Genomic DNA, 26665 nt, shown 5'->3' on the forward strand with positions numbered 1-26665 from the left:
ACAGAAAAAATATAATAGCTAAAATTTAAAAAAGTCAGCTACAGAGAGGAAGGAGAACAAGTAAGAACACGTGAGGACTGTTGGTATAATGTCTTTTAAAATGTATATGCCTTACCCTTGTTAATTCAAATGCTGATTTCCCCACCCCCAACTCTCTGGTTTCAATCTGGATATTGCATTGTGATACTCACTATAAGCATCCTGTCTCAATCCTTGTGTAAACAGGACACAAATAAAGCAACTAGATACAATGTTGTGCAATGGGAGGAGCCAGAGGACAGGAAAGAGGGGAGGAGCTAGAGAACAGGAAGTTGGTGAGAAGGAGGAGGAGCTCGAGGAGAGGAGTGCACGAGAGCGGGAGGAGAGAGCTTGGAGGACTTGGAGCATGAACCAGACCTAAGATTTCACAAAAAGCAAGTATAATGTGGGAAATCTAAATGTTAGGAAACTGAGGGCATGGAGGTTTAGGAGGGAGTAAATATTGCCCAGCATTGTGTTCTAGGTTAACTAAAAACTCAGTCTCTGTGTGGTGATTTGGTTATACAGCTGTTTAAGATTAGCAGCAAGCTTTACAAGAAGATAAAACAATAGTAAATATCAATAACTTCCTACAACAGAGGACAGATTTCTGCAAAGTATCAAGTTTAAAGAACTAATGAAATAATGAAGAGATGTGAACAGAACTTCAGGGATTTATGGAACGTCACCAGTCGAATCTGCATACGCAGTGGCAGTTTGGGAAGAAGGAAAGAGGAAGAGAGGTTATTTAAAGCTGCAGGAAGGTGGATGGACATAGAACATAAACTATTAAGTGAGGTCAGAAAGAAAAAAAACTTCACATGTTCTTCCTCATATGCAGAGTCTAAACATAATGTATAAGTGTTTACAGGCAAACAGCTCTAAGTTCAGGTACAGTAGTACACCTGGAAAGACCAAACACATGTAATATCAGGTGATAGGGAAGGATAAAATCTAGACAAAAGGACACATGACTTGTGGAAGAGAGTAGAAAGCTAGCTGGGTTTTTTTTCTTGTTTCAAATCTTAGGGTTTATTTTGTTGTTTTGTATTGTTTTTTGGTGTATGTGTGTGTATGGTAGATAAGTCCAATGCAGCATAAAGACATGGTATGTTGCTGTTGGGTGCAGCAGCATGAGTGGGAGGGAAGCGTTAAGTTATTTAGCTCTTTGTTCTCCATGAGCCATCTGGCTTCTTTATCCTGGGGTGCTGCTGCGGTTGGCTGTTCATCTGTCCACCTTTGATGGACTCCGTAAGGCTGGTTCACAGTGACCAGTCCACACTGTTCTTGAACCTGTGGCAGTCTTCCTACCCTTGCCTCTGGAGTACTGGGATTGCAAATTAGTACCATTGCACCCAGCCTGCTAATAACAAAAGTTGTATCCATCAAACTACAGGAGGAAACTGAACACAGTGGCATAGCCTATAATTCTATCATGTGGGAAGTGGGGTGTTGTAGCACAAGAATTGCCGCGCAGACCATTCAAGCACCAATCTCAGTGAGATACTGATGGTTTGTTAGACGCCTTTGCCGAGCCGATAGATCAGGGCCACAGAAAGGTCTTGGGAGCCTAATTGTGATGCTGAATGTTTCCCAGGGTCAGTTTATAAAGGCAAAAACCGTAGCTCATACAGGGGAGTGGATGGAGATACAGAGTGGTCAGTTCTAACTCAAGTTATTTTTGTTAACTAGACAGGCAGTTCTATCCAACCTTTAATTAGATTGGTCCCAAGTGAAATTTTTGGTTAGGGCCAGCTATGCTTATGGTTGGGGAATTTATAGGAACAACAGGGAACAGAGTATGCTGAACATAAACATAGTTTCTGCTCAATCTGACCTTGTACAGAGATTCTTTTACGTCAGCAACAAGTTGAGATGATGTGGCTGGTGGGCCTGAAAAAAAAATGGCTATACTTATGCCAAATGGATCAGGCCTCAACAGAGGCAGGGGGACTGGGATTTTGAGGTATTCTGGGATGTATATTGAGAGCTTGTCACAAATAAATAAATAAATCAGCTAAAAAGAGGAAAGAAAAAAGAAAGGAAGGAAGGAAAGAAGGAAGGAAACAATGAAAGAAAGGCCATGAGAAGAATGTCCCATAAAAAACATCTGTAATGTTTTGGGTTAAAACTGGACCACTGCATCACAATTTTCAAGGGTCCATTTTGGGCAGTGTGAACTTCTGGGCCAAGTTGCCTCTGGGAATTATCAGAGTGTGATGAGGACAGTGCTTAATAAAGAGAAAAATATAAATGGTTTTTCAGGTGCTTGGTGAAGTTCTGTAAGAAAATGTGTCATGCTCCAAGTTTTTGAAAATGATTAGATTTTTCATAGGAATTAGCAAGAGGTAGGTAGGGCTCTGTCCCAGAGAAGGAAATAGAATTCAAAAGTTCTGGGAATTTTTAAGAGTGGAAGTCCATGTCCAAGAATCTTGGGAATGGAAATAGAAAGCTAGGAACACTTGGAAGCTGGGGATGGAACTCTGGCTGTGAAATTAGGGATGATGGTACCAAGAGTTGAAACGAAGTTCCAGGGGGCAGCTTCATCAATTATTATATGATTATCTCCTAACTTTACATCCATTCTTATGTATTGCTGTGTGTTGCTTAATGACAGTGATGCATTATGGGAAATGCATGTTTAGGCAATTTTGCTGTTGCATAACCATCATATAGCATGCTCATACAATATGCAATGGCTATGTCAGTAGGCAATGTGACCTCACAGGGCCACTGCTGTACACAGGGAGCTTCACTGGATGGAATATGTTATGTGGTGGATGATTGCTCTGTATTTCAAAGTTTTGCAAACCATCATCATTGCTTTGCCCCCTGGGTATGTTGGCATCCACTGACAGAGGGTGCTTGGAGGAGATGGTGCTTCCTCCAGCTGCATTTCCTCAACCTGGCAGTAGAAATGTATTTCAGAAACTATAGTTAATCCACAAACACTTTCCCTCTCAGACATCAGCACCAAGCAGCTGGTACCCACTCTCACGAGACCTCAGGCCTGTGGGGCCCCTTATCTTTGGTTAATGATACTAGCATTCCTATAAGTTGAGTTATGGCTGGTAGGGCCCCTACTTCAAGATGCTTGCTGTAATTGTGGCAAAGGAGGACACAAACAGCAAATTTAAAAAAAGGCACAGTAAAATTACAGCAATATACATCTGGGCACAGGGGTCTTTTCTGACACTGATTCTCCAACCAAGGACCATGCAAGGATGTAGCCTAGAACCCCTGTTCAGACGTAGTCCAAGGCAGCTCAGTATCCAAGTGGGTTCCCTAGTAAGGAGAACAGGGACTGTCTCTGACATGAACTGCGTGGCTAGGCCACAGAGGAGGACATTGCAGAAAGTCCTGGTGAGACCTGATAAGCTAGGGTCAGATGGAAGGGGAGGAGGACCTCCCCTATCAGTGGACTTAGAGAGGGGCAGGGAGGAGATGAGGGAGGGTGGGATTGGGAGGAAATGAGGGAGGGGGCTACAATTGGGATACAAAGTAAATAAACTGCAATTAATATAAAAAATAAAAATTTAATTAAAAATTACAATAATAGAGACCCTGAGAGCCATTACCAGATATACAGGAATTAAGATGTACCGATGGGGAGAGTTCTCATCTGCCCAGGCTGGGGTGAAAGAGATGAAGGGACAATTCATTCTGCCTCTTCTCTATACCCCTACTTCTAAGCAATCAAGCCAAGTGTTACTCCAGCTAGGCTTTAGATCAAGTCATTGTTAAATCTGTAGATTATAGCACATGGGTGAATTCCACCGACAGCTTGTATAGCCAAAGTACTAATGTCTTTTCATGATTAACATTGTTTTTTATGTGTAACGGTACTTGGTCTAAATGTATGTCTGTGTATCAGGGGTGTGCAGTACCATTGATGGCCAGAGGCAGCACTGAATCCCTGGGGTGTAGAGTTACAGACAGCTGTGTGGGTACCAGGACTATAACTTGGATCTTCAGGAAGAGTGGCAGGTGCTCTTAACCACTCAGCCATCTCTCAGGCCTGGTTTTTGCATTTTTGGGCAGTTGAAACCTTATTTTGTATGAAAATGATACATCTTCATATTTCAGTGTTCATAAAGAAAAGTTATTACTAGATTACGACTGCACTCGCTTAAGTATCCCCTAAGGCCACTTTTAGGGTGTAACAGCAGAGCTGAGCAGTGGGATGGAGACTGCACAGGCCACATTGCTGAGGAGATGATGAGGTTAAAGAAAGAAGGCTAGAATTAGCATCTGAGGGTGATGAGATGCTCAAACTGAGCTATATGCTCGTGTGTCTTCTCTGAGGCACTGTGTCAGATATACATCTGAGGCTGTCAGATGTACTTGGAATTTCCTCAGTAGAATCCTCTGTGTAGCCCTGGCTGTCCTGGAACTCACTCTGTAGACAGGCTATCCTCAAATTCACAGATTCCCCTGCCTCTGCCTCTGGATTATTTTGATTCCTGGTGTGAACCACTATACCCAGCTTCTCAGTAAAAAATAGAAAGAGATGGGAGAAAAACAATTGGAATTTTAGACACTTCTCAATGTGATAAGTAGTGTGTAGACTGTATTGAAATTTCAGTGGGAATATGTGGGGTCACATGTGGTGGTATACATGCTCTCGAAGGTAACAGTAGCACAGAGGCTGGATGGATGTCTGTGAGAGGGGAGGGAGTTAATGCCACACATCATAAAAAGTGATGGAATGTGAGGAGTAGGGTTCTGGGGGATCTCTGTTCCTTCTCACTAGCTCTCCCTAGAGGACAGGAAACTTCTGTTTCTAAAAGGGAGTTATGAGACGATGAACACCTTGGCTTTTCTACTTAGATCCTTTCATGACTTCGTTATCAGTGGGTGGAGTTGCTCTGTTTTCAAAATATGATTCTGGTTCAACTCTGGTTTTCTTTTTCTCTTGCCTCTTCTGACTCATGGATCACTGAGTAGGTTAGTGGTTTTTATTTGGTGTCCAACCTCCTATTTGTCATTTTGTTAGTTGTTCTAACTCTTTTTGAGAAACAGGTTGCTAGTCCTCTAATCAAGATAAAATAAAAATCTATATATTTGACCAAAGATTCATTGTTTGAATTAAGAAGAAATGAACTCCAACTTCTCATCTAACTGAGATCCAGATTATCCAAAAATTAATGGTTCTTTCTACCACTCACAGATCCAAAAGTATTTGATGAAACCTGGACATTTAAAAAATTCTGGATATTTCGCCTCTTCAGATTTCCATCCCAATCACTTTTGTAACTTTTCCCACAGACAGGTCCCAAGATCCACATTTCCAGGGAGGTAGGTTCTAGTTTCATTATTGGTCTGACTGTAGTAGAGAGCTCTATACTTTGTATTCTATTGGCACCTATCTGTGACAGCAATAAAGATGACATGCAAATGACTCATTTGATTTCTTGTATTTGAAGAGGCTTGAATGATTAGCATCTTATGGTCTTCAGTGCTCACAGGCTGTAAATATTTATAAAGATTGCACATGTTGGGAATGCTTGTTCTTTAGGGCCCCTCAAAGAGATAGTGAGGGTCAAGTATAGGGACAGAGGATATAGGGAGAAATTAAATGTAACATAGGAAGTAACCCTGGTCACTTACTCAGGGTTCTAGTGTCTTCACATTCTATAATTAGGATTTGTTCTCATCCATCCTACAGACCATGAACCCCAGTGACCAACCTCAAATGGGGGAGGGAGTATTTTTCCACTTCACCCAAGTTACAATGTTAAAATAGCTTAGTTTATATATTAGTTACCTTTCTGTTTCAGAGGTAAAATACTATGACAAAGAGCAAGTTAGGGAAGCAAGGGGTTTATTTTAGCTTAAAGTTCTAGAAGGGATGTAGCCAGTCCATGATGGCAGGGAGGACATGGCAGGTAGCGAGAGCATGAGCCTAGTCTGGTGGTCAGGAAGGAGGGCAGTCACATTTCATCCACACACAGGAAGCAGAGAGAGAAAGGAAGTGAGGTCAGGCTAGAAAGCTCAAAGCCCACCCCCAGTGATGTACTTCCTCCAGCAAGGCTCCACCTCATAAAGGTTCTATAACCTCCCTAAACAACATCATTAACTGGAGACCAAGTGTTTAAATACATAAGCCTATGGGGGGCATTTCTCATTCAAATCACCATATCTTAGCTTAGTGATTCTCAACCTGAGGGTCACGACTTCTCTGGGGTCAAATGACCCTTTCACAGGAGTCGCCTAAGACCATCAAAAAACACAGACATTACCATTCATAACAGCAGCAAAATTCCAGTTATGAAGTAGCAAGGTTAATAATTTTATGGTTGAGGGGTTACCGCAACATGAAGAACTGTATTAAAGGGTCGCAGCATTAGGAAGGGAGAACCAGTCTTAATTGGTAACTCCACATTTTAAGATATTTTTTTTTTCTTTCCTCACTGCAAATAGAGCTAGGGATGTCATTCTAGGTTGATCTAGGTTCAAGATCCTTCAATGTCTTTATGTTTTCAAAGGTTTTACTTATTTGCATTTTGTACTTGGAAATACACACATCCTGGCTTTGTCTTTGTTTTTCTTCCCATTTTTATTTTCAAGTCATTTATTGATCCTAACAAAAGTATCGTATCACACACACAAACACACATACTCCTTGACTTGCCACAACTATTTGTAATTATATTTGTATACACCATAATTTAAAATAAGGGATTTTAAAGAAGTGAGGGACAGTTTTTTGTTTGTTTGTTTTGCTGGAATTATATCTGCTTCTTAGTCCTGTAATCAAGATAAAATGAGAACCTCTGTATTTCACCACAGGAATACAGTTTTAGGACAGGAGGCCCTGAAGAGATGAATTCCGAACTTCTGTCTAACAGAGATCCAGGCTGTCTAACCGGCTCCTGAGATTTACAGGCTCTTTCTACCACTCACAGATGAAAAAATGTTTGGTGCAATTAGGACATGTAAAAAAAAAAAAATTCTGGCTATTTAGCCTCTTTGGATTTTTGAAATGTTTTCAATTTTAATTTGTGTGTTTATTCTTACCCAGTGAAAGTCTTTGTCCTCTTTAGTAGGAAGCTAGGAACTAATTAAAATAAAATGTGTAGAGGAGAAAAGCTGCCTTTGAAGATCATATGTCAGTAGAGAGCGTAGAACTACTGACCCTTAGAGTAAATCACTTTTAATAGTCCCCCTCCCCCCACCATGATTTTGACAAGGATGACTCAGAGCCCCCAATCAGTAACTCATCCATGATTCAATAGTGTTCAGTATTCTAGATTTGCTCATTTGAATACTTACAGGATATTCTGGGAAAAGTTTGTTTTGCTTGGGTGGAAGAAAAAGCATTTTTCCATTCTATTTTCAAAAATAATTCATGACTACTCATTTGTTGTTTCATGAACTCTTCTGCTAGGCCTGTTATGTCAGGGGTCATATATCATATTCTCATTAAAATAGATTTTAAAATGAAAAGCAAAAACAAAACATCATACTTGTCAAGCTGTATGCCCCTGGGGCACCCTGCAAGGAAAAGCTACAAATTTACCTAATACCCTAAGCCACTGAAAAATCTGAGAATACTGAGCTGCAGAAAAACACTTAAAGATATTTTATTTTATTTTGTGAGTGTCTTTTGAGTTTTCTTGTTGTTTACTCAAAGTCTTGGCCTAGATAGCAGACAGTCCTGCATTTGTCTTGCCTTACTTGCCAGTTGCATGACTTTGAGCTCATCAGTTTCCTCATATATACACTGAGGATAAAATAGGCACCACAGGAAGGAGAAATGCACAGAAGACAGTCTCATATTCTGCAGAAATTTTGTGAGTATTGAAACAGAAATATAGAAAGCATTGGGTACCTATGGCTTCTGGTATGTGGTAACTGCTCATCAAATGTTTGTAAGAATCATTCTCTATCCAATTTGTTGTTCAATGAGTGCTGAGGTTGGGATCTGGATTAAGCCAGGTCTAGGATCCAGGTCTTAATATTTCCCATTTATTATTTATTTGAAACTTTTATTTTTAATTGAGTGTAGGTGTGTGTGTGTGTGTGTGTGTGTATGTGCGTGCGCGCGCGCGCGCGCGCACTCCTGTGGGTATGTGTACAGGGCTTGTGGAGACCAGAGCAATCGGGTTCCCTGGAGCTGGAGGTATGATAAGTTGTCAGTCACTTGATATGGTGCTAGGAACTGAACTCTGGTTCTCTGCAGAACCAGTAACCATTCTTAACTGCTGAGCTATCTATCTATGTATCTATCTATCTATGTATGTATCTATCTTTCATCTATCTATCTATCCATCCATCATCTATCTCTATCATCTATTTATGAATGATTATGGGAGCACACTGCTCTCTCTCTCTCTCTGTATGTTTGTGTGTGTAAATATGTGCCATGTGTGTGGATGCCACAGGGACAACTTGAGGGAGCCAGTCCTCTCCTTTTACTATGACGGCTCTGGAGCTTGAACTCCGGTCCTCAGGCTTGGCATAAAGCCCTTTTACCTGCTGAGCCATCTCACTGGCTCCCCGGCCCAATTTGTCAGCCAGTGACTCCGTGTAGCATCCTGCCTCTTTCTGGACCTCTACTTTAGTTCTAAAGTAATCTACAGTAATAATATCCAGTTCACTGGGTTGTTGTGAGCAAAGCACCTATCACGTCCTTTTCCACCAACTGGCCACAAGCTGTCGCAGGAAGTTTCAAAAGAAAGTAAGTATGCATTCTCTGCCATGAGCAAGGAAAACATCCAGTTATACACAAGCCACTTATACACAATGAACTGCTGATGATATATGCAAATCAAAGCAGCTCTCTCATCCATGCCCATTTTTAGTTTTCCTAGTGTGGATGTGGAGGCATTTCCAATGAGAGCCCCTTTTCTGGCATTTGTACAAGTCAGCAGCTCTCCAAAGCCTAAGTAAAATTCATGCTGATTAAGACCCTACAAAAACTGCAAAAGTCACAAGTCATTTAGTGGTCCAGAAACAAGGATGAAACAAACCTCTTCAGTCTCTTCCAAGAGTGGGTATCTCAGACTCTCAACAGAGACAAAGCAAGAGGATGAAATATTCTTCAAGTAGCCTGGACTGGGACAGAAGCAGCAGCAAAAAACGCCTCTTCCCAGCTTCAGGTTCTCCATCACCTCCTAGTGGAAAATTTTCCTCAAGTATGGTTACTTCCTCTGGGCTCCAGGAAGAGAAGGGCCTCAGCAGCCAGCGGGGTGATCTCCAGTACTCACACAGTTAAACCTCTTCCGAGGAGAAGGGAGAAGTGAGCAGAAGGGGGGGGAGAAGACGAGAGGGGAGGGAGAGGGAGCAGAGGGTAGGGAAGGAGGGAGGCGAGCACGGGGGGGGGGGGGAGGGGGAAAGGGGGAGGGAGGGCGCAGCGAAGCCCCGCCCACTGGCACGGAGCTGCCCTCCTCCCGCCCCCGCCCCCGGCCGGCTGGGCCGCACCTGCCGCGCGCACACGCCCCCCGCTCGCGGGCTGAGCCTCCCAGCCGCCGCCGCCGCCCTCCGCACGCACCCGCTGCGGCTCGCCCGCACAAGCCCAGCCTCGGCGCGGGCCGCAGCCACCCCGGCCGCCGCCGCCGCGCTTCCTCCAGCCTCGGGCCGCGGCCGTCGCCGCCGTGTAGCCGCCGAGCCCGCCGGGCTGGGCACTCGGCGCCCGGGCCGCCACTGCCGCTGTCGCTCGCTCCCCTCTAGCTCCCGGGAGGACGCGCTGGACCCGCTCCTCAGCAGCCTCAGCGCGGGGTGCTCACTGCCGGAGCACCCTCCCTAGGGCTGGCGTCCTTCTCCCAGCGCCCAGCATCCTGCACAGACCTCGGCGTTCTCTGCCCTGAGCATCCTCTCGAGTGCTTGGCATCCTCCTCGGGGCTCAGCATCCTCCTTCCGTTCGACAGCGGCGCCCGGGCCCGGGCCCCACCCGCTCGCACCCCACCCGCGGGAAGGAGGCCTCGGGAATGCAGGGGAGTGGCTGTGGGGGCGCGTCGCCGCTCGGCCAGCCCCTCTGCCCAAACACGGGCTGCTTCCCCATTGTAGAAGCTGCGCCGTGAGGACGGCGGCGTGCTGCTCCCGGCGCGGGGCTGCGGGGAATCTCGGCGAGCCGAAGCCCTGGCGTCTTTTTAGGGTGCGGCGGGGAGGGCCCTGGCGTTTGGGGAGTGGGCCAGGAGGAGGACCGGAGCAGGAAAAGGACTCTGGGGGGGGGGGGTCTGGGTGAGAGACTATGGGGAAGGACCAGGAGCTGTTGGAAGCTGCTCGCACTGGCAATGTGGCTCTGGTGGAGAAACTCCTGTCTGGCAGGAAAGGAGGGATCCTGGGCGGTGGATCCGGACCTCTGCCCCTGTCTAATCTGCTAAGGTAAGACCTGGTACCCACGGGGGGTGGGTCGTGTGCACCCCTCCTTAGCATTGTGATGGGTACGTTCTCTCCTCGGGGTATTGCACCTGGATGTGTCCGCGGTTCATTCTTAAATTAGGCAGGAAAACAGACCGTGTGTGTGGAGAGGAGGCAAGAGCCTTTCAGGTCCGACTGATGCTTTAGACTCTTCGGGTAATTTGAAAATAGCTTTCCATCATGCGTCAGTCAGCCACTTTTCTCTGAGCTGTGGTGCAGAACTTGTACCGCTGTTGCTAAAAGAAAATCCCGTTTTTCTTGCACGCCCGTTGCTGTTTGTATTTGCAGTTGTGAAAGCCCACCCCTACTATTTGGCTATTTAAATGAGAAGGTGCTTGCAGTTTTCCTGCCAAAGCCACAGCCTCCTTGGATTGCTGCTACTTTCTCGTGCAGAGGGCAACGGCGGTGGGTTATGATCCCACAAAAGAAAGACAGTGAACCTTACCTTCTGAGGAGATGTCGATCAGTCAGCAGAGTGTAAAACTCGATGAGGCAAGTTAGGCAGCCCCAGCAGTATTTTCAGTTTCCCAGCATAGCTGAGTGAAACTCAGGATGCAGGAAGCCACGTCCGGCCTGGGAAAGTGTGTGTGGAACACAGCAGAGGCCTTTTAATATTCACGTGTTGCAGGTGAGACGAATATTGCTCAAAGAATCTTTCTAAGGTGGCATTAAAAAAAAAAAGTCAAGGTGTTTATTCAGCAGACATAAGCTCGAGATAGCTGGGTTGATTTGCGGATTTGAGAAACTATTAAAAGTTGCATTGACCAAATGCAGGGGGAGCCTGAAGAGCACTCACTAAATGAAATTCCAAGAAAGCTCTTTAGTTCCCAAGTCGTGGTTATTCCGTTTGTCTTGTATATTTTTGGAAGCATCTTTCAACATTCCCATCTTTACCTTAAAACATCTCTTAGGCAATTCAGCGATACTTACACAAGTTTTTTAAAAGCTGAAGTTATTTTCTTGCTTAAAAGTATTTTGTACTACTCTTTATAAAAAAATTAAGAGTTACATTTATTTGGTGTTGTGTGTGTATGTGTGTGTTGTGCATGCCAGCTAGCTCATTGCAGAAAGCATTGCAGAAATCGGAAAAGAACTTCTGAGAGTCTGTTCTCTCCCTCTTCCATGTGGATTCAGGAAGTGGCACTCAGGTTCTTAGGTTTGAGAGCAAGAGCCTTTATCCTCTGAAGCAGCAATTCTCAACCTCCTCCTCCCTGCTGCCGCCCTTTAATACAGTTCCTCACGCTGTGGTGGCCGCCCAACCATAGTACTATTTTGTTAAAACTGCAACTTTGGTACTGTTATGGCTCACAATGTAAATATCCGTGTTTCCTGTGCGACCTTCATGAAAGGGACATCCTGCCTCTACAGGGGTCACTACCCACAGGTTGAGAACCACTGCTCTCTCTCATTGACCCCTTGTGCTGATCTTGCTAAGTGTTTGATACAAACTTTTGCATGAAAACATCGTGATGTAGACACAGGTTCTCATAGGTTGTGGTTAGACACTGAGATTAATTATAATACTGGCTGTAGGGAAAAGGTAAAGGTTATTTTACAGTGAAATGAACCTAACTGAAAAATGATGAGGTTTAAGTTTCATATATGATTACATATACATGGTGATAGTGACACTACTGTAATATTTCATTGTAGAACAATGATATTTTTTATAGGAGTCCCTCTCACCCAGGGGGCCTTAAAAAAGATGACCATTCTGTGTATTTTCATTTCTAAACACAAGTAGATCATATACATATTTTAGATGACAGTTTTGATATTTACACCTATACAGTTTATAGAAAAGAAATTTAGTTACAGTTTTAAGTTATAAGTGAAATAAGTTTATTTGAGAAGGTGTCAATCTACTAGTTATAAAAGTTATTCTGGATGTATGCTAAAATAAATTCCTTAGAAATTAATTTCTTTGGAAAAAATCATTAGCAATGAGAAATTTAATTTCATTGATACAAATTGAGACAAATGGTATTTTTGAATACTCCCTTCTCAGATGTGTGATTTTTGAAATGAAATAGATAACAAATTTTAGGGCTTAAACATCAAATATTTAATTGTAAGCATGATTCTCACTGTTCATCTAGAAAGAGTTTTCTTTATTACTGGCTTTGTTAGGTTGACTCTACAGGAGCATGCATGGAAAACCAGATATATCTCTAAGAATAGTTTGAATCAAATAAAACCAGTACCTCCCAAACTTGTATGTACTTCTCTTACACCAAATTAACAATTAAAACATGTCTTTTAAGAAAATGGGAGTTGAATTTACATTTAGGTGATCTTTTACATAAAATGTGAATTCCTTCCTAAGAATTCTCAACCTAAGATCACATTTTATGTGGTTATCACATTTCTTCATCCATGATTGTCAATCAGAAACTTACAGGACAATGTAATGGGATGTGTGCTCTCTTTTGGCCAACATGATGGCACTTTAAAATATTTTAGTACTTAGTTGCGCATCATGGAATATGTTAGCCAGCCTTTCCTACTTGTGTTAGTACTGTGGAGAGCAGTGCTTGCGTCAGACTCTGGGGTAAATGCTTGCATGTTTCATCCTGAGGTCAACACTTATTTCACAGACGAAAATTAATAAATTGTCCAAGGTCATACTTAACAATGGCAAGGATTTGAAACACAGAGTTTCACATTTGCTTTCCCGAGTCTTCAGTCCTATTCATGACTTTATTTTGTTTTCAAAGTTTAAGGTGTGTGGTCAATTTGGACAATACAGTATGAATGTGTGTGTGTGTGTGTGTGTGTGTGTTTTTTTTTTTTTTTTTTTTGCTGCAAATAACAACTGTGTTTAAAAATCAGTTTGCGAAGAAAAAAATATCTCCTGACTGCTTGTTTGAGACCTACTTAGATAAAAATTTTGCAGAATATACTTTTGTTTACTTGTGATTTACTACATGAGCTGTGGCTGTGTCATGACAAAGTGTGACACTGTACTTTTTAGTGGACACATGAACACACTGAAATTACCACAAAAAGCTGTACTCACCACTGAACATTGTGAGGTAGAAGTAGTAATTGTGTCTATTCCTAGGTTTTTTTTTAAGGATTAAATATTGTAACAAGCAATAAATGAAGAGCATGGAATGCCTAGGTGTTCATCGTTAGTGTAAGTGTTCCTCAGGTTGCTCTAAAGCACCCGAGACTCCACGAGACCTAATTTCTTAAGGCCTTATTTACTAACCTGAGTAAAACAATAAAACTTAGGGCCATGGTAAGTTTTACACTGGAATGAGAACCTTTAAATCGAAAGGGGCCCCTAGTCCAAGTTCTTCTATGGTGTAGGAATTTCCTCTGCAAAATCCCTTTCCAGTTAGTTATCTCAAGCACTAATAACATTCCCAGTAACTAAAGACAGTCCTTTTTGTTGTTCTTGTTTTGTTTTTGCTAGTGTTTCTTTGGAGGCAGGGTCTTTCTCAGGCCGATCTTGAACTCAACATCCTCCTGCCTCAGCCACTTAAGGGATAGATTACAGACATGCTCCACTGCACCTGAATCTATCTCGTCCACTCTTTGGTAGCTGCAATAATAACAAATTCTACTTTTCCCTGGACTGAAGTCCACTTTGCTGTAACTCCCAGCAGCTGGTACTGGCTAGGCTGTATGGGTCAATACAAAAGTTGCTAAATTCACCTGCCAAGACAGAACTGCAGGGACATGTATTTAGCTGTACTGTTTTCTTATAAACCTACTTTCTTTTTTCATGGAAGAACCACTGTTGTTTTTAACTGTTGGTGACTATAGTGTTTAGGTGTTAAGACTCAAATTTTCCTGTTTTTTTTAAACCGCTTTTTTTGGTCCTTTGAACATTCTCAAATTTCAAAATAACTTTTTAAAATAAGACTCCCTCCAAAAATTCTAAGAAATGAGCATACGTAACTGTAGAATGGCATGGGGATTGATATACTGTACATAAAAAACCCAACTGATATGAAAGAGCATTTATACCTTGAGTCTACTTTTATAAGAAAAATTAACTGCAAAGACTTAACAATGTGTAGATATGGAACAAAACAATGGAGATAGCATTCTTCTTTGAGTGATGGCACTGTGGGTTCTTTTCATTTATTTATTGTGCTTTCATGGATTGTGTAATGAGAATAAGTGACATCTGTCAAAATATGGTACAGTGAAATTATTACCACTCTATTATTGTTCTAAGGCCTTGTTATAGGTCAAGATTTTCTGAGCCATGAAATTGGTATAGGTTCACATTATCAATGAAACTTCCAAGTATTTTTTTCTTCTAACAACCTGTGAAGCTGTAATTCCCACATCTGGTACTTGTGAAAGTGTTGCATAAACTTAAGTTATCCTTAGCACATTTCACCTTGTTTTACTCTGTATTTGTAATGCGTGCATGTCTTTTTGGCTCTTGAGTCTGCTTATCCGCATGCTAACTTCCCATTCTGCATCATCTGTGGATAAACGCACTTTATTACTGGAAAACAACACACTGTAAGATACTCCCAAAGAATACTTCTCAGCATGTGCAGTTTAAGGTGGCAGTCTTCGTGCTGGGTATTTCTTAATGCATTGGAGCCACTCAGGAGAGCTGTCAGCCGGCTCTTTATCTCTGTTACACCAATGAGAATACTGCGAAGTATTTCATTTATTGTCTTTCTAAGTTTATGTGGTAGTCTGTTTATGGCATTTCTTTGAGCTAGCCCTTTAGTTGTGTGAGTATAAATTCCAACAAAGTCAGCATACTTAGTAGTAGCTTGATTTTGGGAGTGAGCTGTTGGTTATTCCTAATTTGATAAAAATTCCTTCCACTTGAATCTAAATCTTCTGGGTCTGGGTATCTAACACTCGTTTTTCTTAAAAAGTTTACGTTTACTTATTTGTTTGTTTGTTTTTTTATTATTATTGTGCATCTAGTGTATGGGTGTCTGCATGTGGCCATCAGAGGACAACTTGAGGGAGTTACTGCTTTCCTTCTACCATGTGGGTCTAATAATTCTCAACCTGTGGGTTTCGACCCCCTTGGGAGAGTCAAATGACCTTGCAAAAGGGTTGCAAATCAAATATCCTGCATATCAGATATTTATATCACGATTCATAACAGTCGCAAAATTACAGTTATGAAGTAGTAACAAAAAATAATTTTATGCTTGGGTGTCACCACACATGAGGAACTGTATTAAAGGGTTGCAAGCAGTCAGAAGTTTGAGAACCACTGTTCCGGAGGCTTGAACTCCGATCATAAGGTGTGGTGGCAAATGCCTTCACCCACCTAGTTATATCTGTAGCTCGAATTTGCTTCTTGTAAAAGCAGCCTAGTGTCTCTTATGATTTGTCTCTGTGTCTTTATTTGCATCTCCTTTAGCCGAAAATCAACAGGGAAGACAGAAAGTAGAAGTTAGGAAGAATCAAATCCTTGGCATTATTAAAGATAACAGAGAGCTATTGTGATCTGAAAACTATCTATGGATTTATGCAGTCAGAGCCTAAGATTACGTTAGTGAACTCTAGTATTCTGCCCCTCAAACTTAGCTGAAAGAGATATTAGCCTTTCCTCTGGAAAAGTGAATCTTCCCCCTCTCTTATTTGAATTGTGTTTCGCAACATTCCATTTAATTTTTAGTGAAATCTGAGCTTACCAGCGTTCTCCAGTTGAGTTTCCTCCCTCTTTTCTATTTCAGTGTATATATGCAAATTTTTGTGTTCTGAAATTTACATGCTTCATTAAACAGATGCAAAACCTTTAAAATATATTTTTGCTACAACCTTTTATTTTAAACAAAAGTAAGTCTCATTTATAATGTATGTTAATTTTCCATTGACATTACCTAAGAATTATTTATATTTTAATAAAGCAATAAATGCTTGCTAATACTTTAGATTTACTTGGTTTTCTTTTATTTATTTATTTTTTTGAGAATATAATACAAGTATGTCAATTCTCCCTTTCCTTCCCTCCCCTGAAACCCTCCTGATGTTCTTCAAATTTATGGCCTCTTTTTCATTAATTGTTACACGCATACATACACACATCTAACTGTAACATACTTGGTCTGTATAATGTTACTTGTATATGTGTTTTCAGGGGTAACCATTTAGTGTTGGACAACCAGTTGGGGTGCTCTTCCCTGGAGAAGACAGTTTCTCCCATTTCAGCATTTCTTAGTTGCCTATGCTGTTTTTTCTTTTGGGGGGGTAGGTTGAAGCCTTCCCCCCTTCTATTTTGATATGTGTATTGTTTTGTCCTTGTTGAGTTCATGTTTTGTCAGTCATACTGGTGAGACTCTATAATGCATAGAAGTATACAAATATGCATATTTAGTGTAAATTAATTTTTTTCTTATTTGGGCTGACAATGCCCCCTCCAAGAGGGAAGCAACCAACAATTCTACTCAGCTATGACACCTCTGAACCACAACATTGACCCTAAGATTGCAGTAGTGACACACATACCTTGGCAGTAACCAACAGCTCTCTAATTGGATTTAAGATCCATTCAATAAGAAGAAAATCATGCCTGTTGCTGGAAAGCTAGCCAACAAGCAAGTTAGAGTGAAGTCATGGATCTTGGAGAAGAACCTACAATCACTACTTTGCTAAACCAGCATAATTCTTAACTATACTCTAAATATTTTTACTTTTTTTATTTCTTCAAAGAGTTGAGTGTTAGGTGTCAGTTCATAAATTGTTGTTGAACACAAATGATCTAGTTCTTAAGATCCCCATGTGAAAAAGTAAATCAGTAAGGAGTGGGAAGAAACAATTTTCTCATCACCAAGGACATTTCAGCAGGTTTCCTTACAGTTTCTTAAATTTAGGATTCAACTCATGAAGGTTTTGGTGATAGGTATAAGGAGATAAGAGGAAACTAGAAACAGAAAGGAAAAAAAACTCCATAATGTTCACAACTATTTGAGCAGTTAGGTTATTGGGAATCTGATATAAGAAACTTGCTTTCAGAGATACTGCATTTGTTAGGTGGGGTATATCACAAATAGAGCATTCAAACCTTGTCAAAATGTTATATCCACAAAAATAGTCAAGCTGCAAGTGGGTTATCTATTTTAGATAGTAATGATGTTTGAGGCGGTGATTGTGCCATTATATTCAGGGAGCAGTGTCTGCCAGAGTAAACAGTGCCAGCTGTGTGATGGCATGTAAGGAGAGAGGAGAGGGAATTTTGGTATTGACCTCTTTCTCTACGAAGCAGGGATTTCAGCTTCTTCCTTAAAATGATGAGGTGACACAGGCAGTGAGCCAGCATGGCTAGTCAGGTGACTGCTAGTCATCCTGTGGTCCGTTCTGTTTTCCTGTGGTGCCGGGGGCCACATCCAGTGCCTCCTACATGCTGGACGAGCTCGTCATTTACCTGTATGCCTGGCTCTGGCTGGTTTTCCGTTGCACAGTTCCTAGTGTCTGCGCACCTCCGGGTGGCAGCAACTCTGCAGTGGCATCAGGAAGAACTAAATGATGCTCGGCAGGGCGTCTGCCGACTTTAGCAGTCTATCCGCGCTGGTGACAGCGAACAATTTGTTTGGTTCAGTGGTATACTGAAACAGTTTATTTTGCATTTGGGGTAATTTGGGAAAAGTCTTTCTAAGAGTCTATACCTTTTAGGCATTAAAGCAGACCATAATGTCAATGAAGGGGGGGAGAAAAGACTGAATTTTAATCTATAGCCTGGAAAATATTTATTACATGTTAGTGCATTTGGTTTCTGCTTTAAGCACATCACAGAATTGTTTTAGTAGTTAAAATACGATATTTTGATTGCTCATATGTTGGTATGAAATAATATTTTATATGTGAAAAAACAGACTCACCTGTATGACAGTCTCCCTTACATGTGTGATGCTCAGGTCATTCAAGGTCCATAGGCAGGCAGAGGCACAACACCACCAAAGCCCCAGTGAATGTGCTGTATTTCTAGAAACTTCTAGAGTGGAGTTTTCTTCCTTTTTTTACATCAGTAGGATAATACGTGGAACTTACTTTTTCTTTTTTGTAAAGTGAAGCTTTGAAATGGATTATTTGAAGGAGAATGGAAAAAAGTACGGCTAAATGATACGTTTTGCTTTCTTCAGTTTATTATTCTACAGTGCCCAAAGAGTGTTAGTCTCTGAACCTCTTTCTTAAGAGTAGTGTTTTCTTATTAAGTGGCAGTGTCTTCACATGTCTAACTTAACATGGAACACTGATTCACTTGGGCAATTACTTCTCTGTAGGTGAACAGTCAGTGTGCTCACACTGGCTGCTATTTGATCAAAGTGGATCAAGTCTTGGCTGATGGCTTTAGGCCTCAGATCTTGTGTTCCTGTTCCTCATGCCACATTTCCTGCAAGTTTCCTTACTCAAATATCTTTCCCCTGGAAAATGAAATTCCTTCGACTCCTTTCTAATTATTGCATACTCAACCTGGCTGCAGTTTTTGCTCCAACTGTCTCATTCCTAAAGGGAGACAGAAGGTACTGGTTGGTTTTGTTTTCTTTTTCATCAAATTAACATAAACTAGGATGACCTGTGGGCGTGTCTGTGATTAATGATTGGCGTGGGAGGGCCCAGCACACTCTGGGCAGGTGCTTCTAGGTTGTATAGGAAAGCAAGCGGAGCACAGACATGGACAGCGAGCCGTAAGCTGTGTTCCTTGGAGGTTCTTCCAACAGTCTCTGTTTCAGGCTCCTGCCTCCAGTTGTCAGCTTGGCTTCCCTTTAAGATGAACGGTAAATGGTACATTGGAGTAAACCGTTCCTCCCTTTGTTGCTTTTGGCCAGTCACAACAGAGAGGTAAACAAGAAAAAAAGGGAAACAGGGAGCAGGTCCTGTGAGAAGCAGAGCTGCTCTGTGTCCTGAGAGGTAGATTAAGAGCAGGTATTGATTGGACCTTTAAGTTAGGAGTCTGGCAGGGTAGTGACTGCACACTCCTTTATTTCGGGAGGCAGAGGTGGACCTCTAAGTTCGAGGCCAGCCTGGTGAACAATTTGTTTGGTTCAGTGGTATGCTGAAACAGTTTATTTTGTATTTAGGGTAATTCAGGAAAAGTCTAAGAGTCTACACATTTTAGGCATTAAAGCAGACCATAAAATCAGTGAGTTCCAGGACAGTCAGGGCTACACAGAGAAACCCTGCCTCAAAAAACCTAACCTTTCCCCACCCCAAAGTTAGGAGTCTGGAATGTGCTTTCAACATCTTTGCTGCCCTGTTCATCTCAGTGTTAAGGTCCTCAGTTTTTACTTGTGCTTTCTTTACCTTTACCTTTACCCCAAACTGCTTTTGAGAGCTGACAGTTACATGATAGTGCAGTGAGATTAATTGGTAAAGCTTTTAGGAAGAAAGACCTCTTCTATTATTTTCACTGAAGAGAGAACAAAACATTAGGCAAAATAGCATAGGTATGGGGTACAGCTATACATTGTGACAGAATGGATGGAATAGGCTTTTTTTTGGTTCATAAGAGGGGGTTAAATAAGGGAACTCATTATCTTCCTTCCTAGAAGACAGAAGAGGAAAGATTTATTAGAGACATGGCTGATGATAAAGAGGCTCTTAAAACATTTACTACTTAGTTAATCCCTAGAACTTTTTTCTTTCTTTCTTCCTTTTTTTTTTTTTTTGTGGCAATGGGGCTCAAACATCCCACTGAAAATTTTAATTGGATTAATATGCAGACATGAACACCCAGTATATTATTGCCTATTTCCAGAAATTATTCCCTAGATGTATGTATTTGTTGTATAATTACAGGTAATAAAACTATGGAATAAAGTTGTGTAACAGTTTTGATAACTAATGTGGTTTGATATTCAAACCAAAATATTTTAGGTAGACTTATTTTTTTATTTAAAAATATTTCATGATACAAGTTGATCTCAATGTCCACGTGACTTCATAAACATTATTGTACAGTAGAAGAATTTGAAGATTTTATTTGGGATCACAGTTGTATTTTTTTTTTTTTGGCATTGCTAGCCTCCCTCCATCCCTCCTTCCTAACTCTCTCTTTTTCTCTCTTCCTTACTTTTGTACTCTTCCCCCCCTTTTTTTTCTTAAATTACTCTTAGCCACTTAGGGCTTTTGTTTTGTATCTCTTCTTACTAATTTATATTTGAAATATCTATGTCTTATACATTCATATTATATGATACTTTGTGTTTTAAAAACACTGAAAACTTCTGTATTTGCTTATGGAACTGTCTCTGTTTTACATGGATGCTTTAGTGCTAGTTGAGACCTGGGAGTGAAGCGCATCATGTTTATGGGGAGCAGGAGGAACTATGTTGGGAAGAGTCTTTGTTTTAGTAAACTGTCAGTGGAGTTCTATGTTGTCTCTTCTTGGGAACATTCTGCCTTTCTGAAGGCTGGAGGATACTGAAGACACTATCAGAGGAAAATGTGAAAATGTACAAATAATGGTTAACCTAATGCTTAACATTTAGAACATTTTTTTGGGCTGCTGTGTATTAGGATGCACTTAGATCAAACTTACTCTAATCAACCAAGCACACACTATCCACCTGATCAACTCAGTCAGGGATTTATAGAGCAGACAACTAATTGTTTCAACAGGTGTTGATCAGGCATTTTGTGGATTCTAAAACTGAATGAGGTAATCTTTACCAACTCAAGTACTATTAGACTTATGGAATAGTTTTATAAAGAGTTAGAACACACCCAGGTGTGGTGACATACGCCTGTAATCCCAGCACTCTGGGAGGCAGAGGCAGGATCTCTAAGTTTGAGGCCAGCCTGGTCACATTATAATGTGAGTGCAGGACAGCCGAGGTTACACAGAGAAACCGTGTCTCAAAAGACAAAAAACAAACACAAACAGACGAACAAAGATTGGGAGAAGGACATTTTAGACAGAAGGAGCAGTATATCCAATATCAGTGTGTGGAAATGTGGACTGTAATTTGGAAATATTATAAGTAGTTTGATTTAGTAGACAAGAGTTAAGTCTGGAGATCGAAGGATTTCAGGTATTTCCATAAGGAGTTTGAACCTTTTCCCCCCCTTTTTCTAGACTAGTATCCAATTTTTTCTTAGAAATTTTTTAAAAAACTTTTAACTTTATTTATTTAGTTGTTCACTTTATATCCTAATCATACTCCCCATCCTCCTCTCCTCCTGGTCCCATCCTCCCTCCCTCTTAACTCCTCCCTCTCTCCTCCCTTTCAGGAAAGGTGCCCCCTTCACGACCAACAAACCCCAGCACTTCAAGTCCCATTTTCTTCCAAGGTGGCCTGGCAAGGCAGCCCCACCAGGGGAAACTGTATTTGCTTACAGAATTGATTGATTATTTGATTGATAGAGAAGCTTGAAACAGAGTCCATGTCAGTAAAAGCTCCCATTCCCCTTACTAGGGAACCCACAAGAAGACCAAATTGCCCATCAGGTATATATGTGTAGGGGGCCTAGGTCCAGTCCATGCATGGTCCTTGGTCAGTCTCCATAGCCACCCCTCCCTGCCCCGGCCTAGGTAAGTTGGCTCTGTTGGTCTTCTTGTGGAGCTCCTGTCCCCTTTGGGCCCTTCTATTCTTCCCCCGACTTTTCCACAAGGCTCCCTGAGCTGTACCTAGTCTTTGTCTGTGAGTCTCAGCATCTGTTTTGATCCTTTGTGGGCTGGAACATCTCAGAAGACAGCTATGCTAGACTCCTGTCTGCAGGCATAGCAGGTTGTCCTTGTTAGTGTCAGGGGTTATCTCTCTCCCATGGGGTGGGTCTCAGGTTGGTCCAGGGATTGGTTGGACATTCCCTCCATCTCTGCTCTTTCTTTATCCCCGCAGATCTTGTAGGCAGGGTAAGTTTTTGTGGATGGGTTGGTATTCCACCTTCCTCCACTAGGAGTCTAGTCTAGTTAAAGGGTGGCCTCCTCAGTCTCCATGACTGCCACTACTAAGGGTCTCAGCTAGAGTAACCTCCAGATCCTCCCTGGAGCCTGCCCTGTCGTAGGTCTCCAGCTTGTCGCAGAAGTAACCCCTCCCACAGTCTCTCTTTTCTATGAAAGCTCTCTGTCCTTCCACCCCTGCTCTCCCCATATCTGCTCCCTACCCTTGCTTGCCTCCGTATTTCCTCTCCTCTCCTGTTCTGTGTCTTCAACTACTTCCGGTGCTTATTCTATTTCCCTTTCTGAGTGAAGTTCAAGCATTCTCGCTTGACCTTCCTGTTAGTTAGCTTCTTTGGGACTGTGAATTGCAGTATGGTTATTCTGTGCTATTTGGCTAAATCTGCTTGTAAGTGAGTACATACCATGTGTGTCTTTTTGGTTGTGGGTTACCCCACTCAGGATGTTATTCTGTGCTATTTGGCTAAATCTGCTTGTAAGTGAGTACATACCATGTGTGTCTTTTTGGTTGTGGGTTACCCCACTCAGGATGGTCTTTTCTAGTTCCATCCATTTGCCTGCAAATTTCATGATTTCCTTGTTTTTAATAGCTGGGTAGTATTCCATTGTATAAATGTACCACGTTTTCTTTATCCATTCTTTGGTTGAGGGACAACTTGGTTGTTTCCAGTTTCTGGCTATGATGAATAAAGCTGCTATGAACACAGTTGAACAAATGTCCTTCTGGTTTAGTGGAGCACCTTTTGGGTATATGCCCAGGAGTGGTATGGCTGGGTCTTGACGTAGAGCTATTCCCAATTTTCTGAGAAATCTCCAGATTGATTTCCAAAGTGAATGTACCAGTTTGTACTTCCATCAGCAATGGAGTAAGGTTCCCCTATCTCCATATCCTTGCCAGCATGTGTTGTCACTTGAGTTTTTGATCTTAAGATGTAAGATGGAATTTCAGAGTCATTTTGATTTGCTTTTCCCTGATGACTAAGGATGTTGAACATTTCTTTAATGTTTCTCAGCCATTCAAGATTCCTCCATTGAGAATTCTCTGTTTAGCTCTGTACTCCATTTTTAAATTGGATTATTTGGCTTGTTGGTGTTTAACTTCTGGAGGTTTGAACTTATATTGAAGGCCATGGATACTTTTTGATAATTCAACTTTGGATTCTGAATTTTTTATTTAATTGTGCATGATATCTTTCCAGTGTGATTACTAAGCCTTTTAATCATATTTTTCTTCTATTCTCTTATACATTACATCCCAACTGCAGTTTCTCCTTCCTCTACTCTTCCCAGTGTTTTCTCTCACCTCACTTCTCCCCCGAATCTACTCCTCCTCTCTTTCCTTTCAGAAAAGAGTAAGTCGCCCAGGGATATCAACCAAACACGGCATAACAAGTTGCAATAGGTCTAGGCACAAACCCCTCATATCAAGGCTGGATGCAGCAAACCAGTAGGAGAAAAAGGGTCTCAAGAGCAGGTGAAAGAGTCTGAGACACCTCCATTCTCACTGTTAGGAGTTCCACAAGAAGACCCAGTTATGCAATCATAATGTATTTGCAGAGGACCTAGCTCTGACCCATACAGGGTCCATGGTTGTCTTTTTAGTCTCTGTGATCCCCTGTGAGTCCTGCTTAGTTGATTCTGTAGGCTTTGTTCTTGTTGTGTCCTTGACCCCTCCGGCTCCTGAAATCCCATCCCCATCCACATCTTCTGCAGGGATTCCCTGGCTCCTCCTAGTGTTTGGTTGTGGGTCTCTGCATCTGTTTTCATCAGTTGCTTGATGACACCTCTCTGATGACAGTTAGGCTAGGCACCGGTCTATGAATATTGCAGTGTACCATTGGTAATTATTTCATTGAATTTTCCCCAAGTCATGGTTACTTATATCCTGGGTCTCTGGTGTCCAGCCTCCAGTTTCTGGCCATCCAGGCAGTGTCAGGCATGGGCTCCCTCTCAAGGCATGAGCCTTAAGTTGGACCAGTCATTGGTTGGCCACACCCATAAGTTCTGTGCCACCATTGCCCCAGCACATCTTGCAGGCAGGACAGATTGTAGGACACAAGTTTTGTGCCTGAGTTGGTGTCCCAGTCCCACGACTTGAAGCCTTGTCTGTTTATAGAAGATGGACAGTTCAGGCTTCACATCCCCTATTACTAGGAGTCTTCTTCAGTCTCAAAAGACTCTAGAAAGTTTCCACATCATCCCCCAAATGGCCCCTAATCTCTCCCAGTACTCTCCCCCACCTGATTCTTCCTGTTCCATTCCTACTCATCCCCAGTCTTGCAAAATCTATTTCTCCTTCTTGAGTTTTCTTGAGTCATCCTTGTTGTTTAGCCTCTCTGGGTCTGTGGATAATAGTATGATTATCCTTAAGTTAAGTGAGTATGTACGATGTTTGTCTTTCTAGTTCTGGGTTACCTCACTCAGGATGATTTTTTTTTCTAGTTCTCTCTATTATCCTGAAAGTTTCATGATGCCATTGCATTTAATAGCTGAGTAATAGTCCATTGTGTACTTGTATTGCATTATCTTTATCCATTCTTTAGTTGAGGGACATCTAGGTTGCTTTCAGTTTCTGGATATTATGAATAAAGCTGCAATGAACATAGTTGAGCAAGTGTCTTTGTGCTGTAGTGGAGCATATTTTGGGTATATGCCCAGAAGTGGTATGGCTGTGTCTTGAGGTAGATCTATTTCCAATTTCCTGAGAAACTGTCATATTGATTTTTAAAGTGGCTGTACACGTTTGCATTCCAATCAGCAATGTATGAGTGTTTCTTTTGCTCCACATCCTAGCCAGTATAGATAGTCACTTGTGTTTTTAATTGTAGCCATCCTGATAGGTGTAGTTGGAATTTCAGGCCCCTTTTGATTTGCATTTCCCTGATGGCTAAGGATGTTGAACAGTTTTTTAAGTGTTTCTCAGCCATTTGAGATTCCCGTTGAGAATTCTCTGTTAAGATCTGTACCCCATTTTAAATGGGATTATGTTTGTTGATATCTAGTTTGTTGAGTTATAACCCCTCTGTTGGATTTAGAGTTGTTAAATATCTTTTCACAAAAGTGTCCTATTGATGATATCCTTTGTCTTACAGAAGGCTTTAAGTTTTGTGAGGTCCCATTTATTAATTGTTGATATAAGTGTCTGAGTTAACCGTGTTCTGTTCAGGGCGTTGTCTCCTGTGCCAATGTGTTCAGTGCTATTCCCCATTTTCTCTTCTATCAGGTTCAGTGTGCCTGGTTTCATGTTGAGGTTTTTGATCCATTTAGACTTGAGTTTTATTCAGAGTGATAGATAAAGATAAGTTTACATTTTTCTACATGCAGACATCCATTTAGATCAGCACCACTTGTTAAAGATGCTGTCTTTTTCCTATTGAGCACTTTTGGCTTCTTTTTAAAAATCAGGTGTTGGCCTGATGAGGTGCTATACACCTGTAATCACAGCACTCCTGAGGCAGAGGCGGATGCCTGTGAGTTCAAGGCTAGCCTTGTCTACACAGTGAGTCCTGGACAGCCAGGGCTACATAGAAAAACCATGCCTCACAAAACAACAACAAAAAAATCAAGTGTCTACAGGTGTGTATATTTATGTCCAGCTCTTTGATTTGATTCCATTGATCAGCCCGTCTGTTTTTATGCCAGTACCATGTAGTTTTTGTTACTATACTTTGTAGGACAAGTTGAACTCAGGGATGGCTATACCTCTAGCAGTTCTTGTGTTGTTCAGGATTGTTTTAGCTAATCTGTTTTTTTTTTTTTCCACATGAAGTTGAGCGTTGTTCTTTCAAGGTGTGTAAAGAATTGTATCTATGCAATTAGAAATTAGTCTGCAGTTTTCTCTTTGTTGAACCTTTGTGTGATTTAGGTATCAGGGAGAGCATGGCCTCATAAAAATGAATTTGGCAGTGTTCCTTCTCTTTCTGTGTGCTAAAACCATTTGAGCTGGGCTTTTTTTTTTTTGTGGGGGAGGGAGACTTTTAATGAGTGCTTTTATTTCCTTAGAGGTTATAAGTTTATTTAAATTGTTTATTTGACCTTGATTGAACTTTGGTAATGGGTATTTATTGAGAAAAATTTTTATTTCTTTTAGATTTTCCAAATTTGTGGAGTATAAGTTTTTAAAGTATTACCTAATGACTCTTCGGATTTACTTAGCATCTCTTGTTATGTTCTCTCCTTTTTGTTTCTGACTTTGTTCATCTGCATATTCTCTTTCTGTCTTTCAGTTTTCATTTGGATAAGGGTTTATCTATCTTGTGGATTTTCTCAAAGAACCAACTTTTTTTTTCATTGATTCTTTGTATTGTTGTCTTTGTTTCTATTTTATCGATTTCTGCCCTAAGTTTGTGAAAGATATTGTTTAAATTGACTTTATCATGGGATGTCTTGTTTTCTCCATCTATGGTGATTGAAAGTTTTGCTGGGTATAGTAGTCTGGTGTCTGTG

General features: G+C 41.4%; 1 protein-coding gene across 15 annotated transcripts in view; it reads left to right on the forward strand.

The window, feature by feature from the left end:
- The first annotated feature begins 9481 nt into the window (after positions 1-9481).
- Positions 9482-26665, forward strand: part of Anks1b (ankyrin repeat and sterile alpha motif domain containing 1B) — a 1054774-nt gene continuing 1037590 nt past the window's right edge. For 2 of the 15 annotated variants that reach the window (XM_060377905.1, XM_060377903.1), the window contains exon 1: positions 9515-10347. In XM_060377905.1, the coding sequence (XP_060233888.1) occupies positions 10214-10347 (134 nt within the window). In that variant the 5' untranslated portion in view covers positions 9515-10213. Of the gene's footprint in view, positions 10348-26665 lie in introns of all 15 variants that reach the window. The other 13 variants (XM_060377898.1, XM_060377901.1, XM_060377902.1 and 10 more) reach the window with 11 other exon arrangements.

Source organism: Meriones unguiculatus, chromosome 2 (assembly GCF_030254825.1).
Source record: "Meriones unguiculatus strain TT.TT164.6M chromosome 2, Bangor_MerUng_6.1, whole genome shotgun sequence".
Taxonomy (NCBI): domain Eukaryota; kingdom Metazoa; phylum Chordata; class Mammalia; order Rodentia; family Muridae; genus Meriones; species Meriones unguiculatus.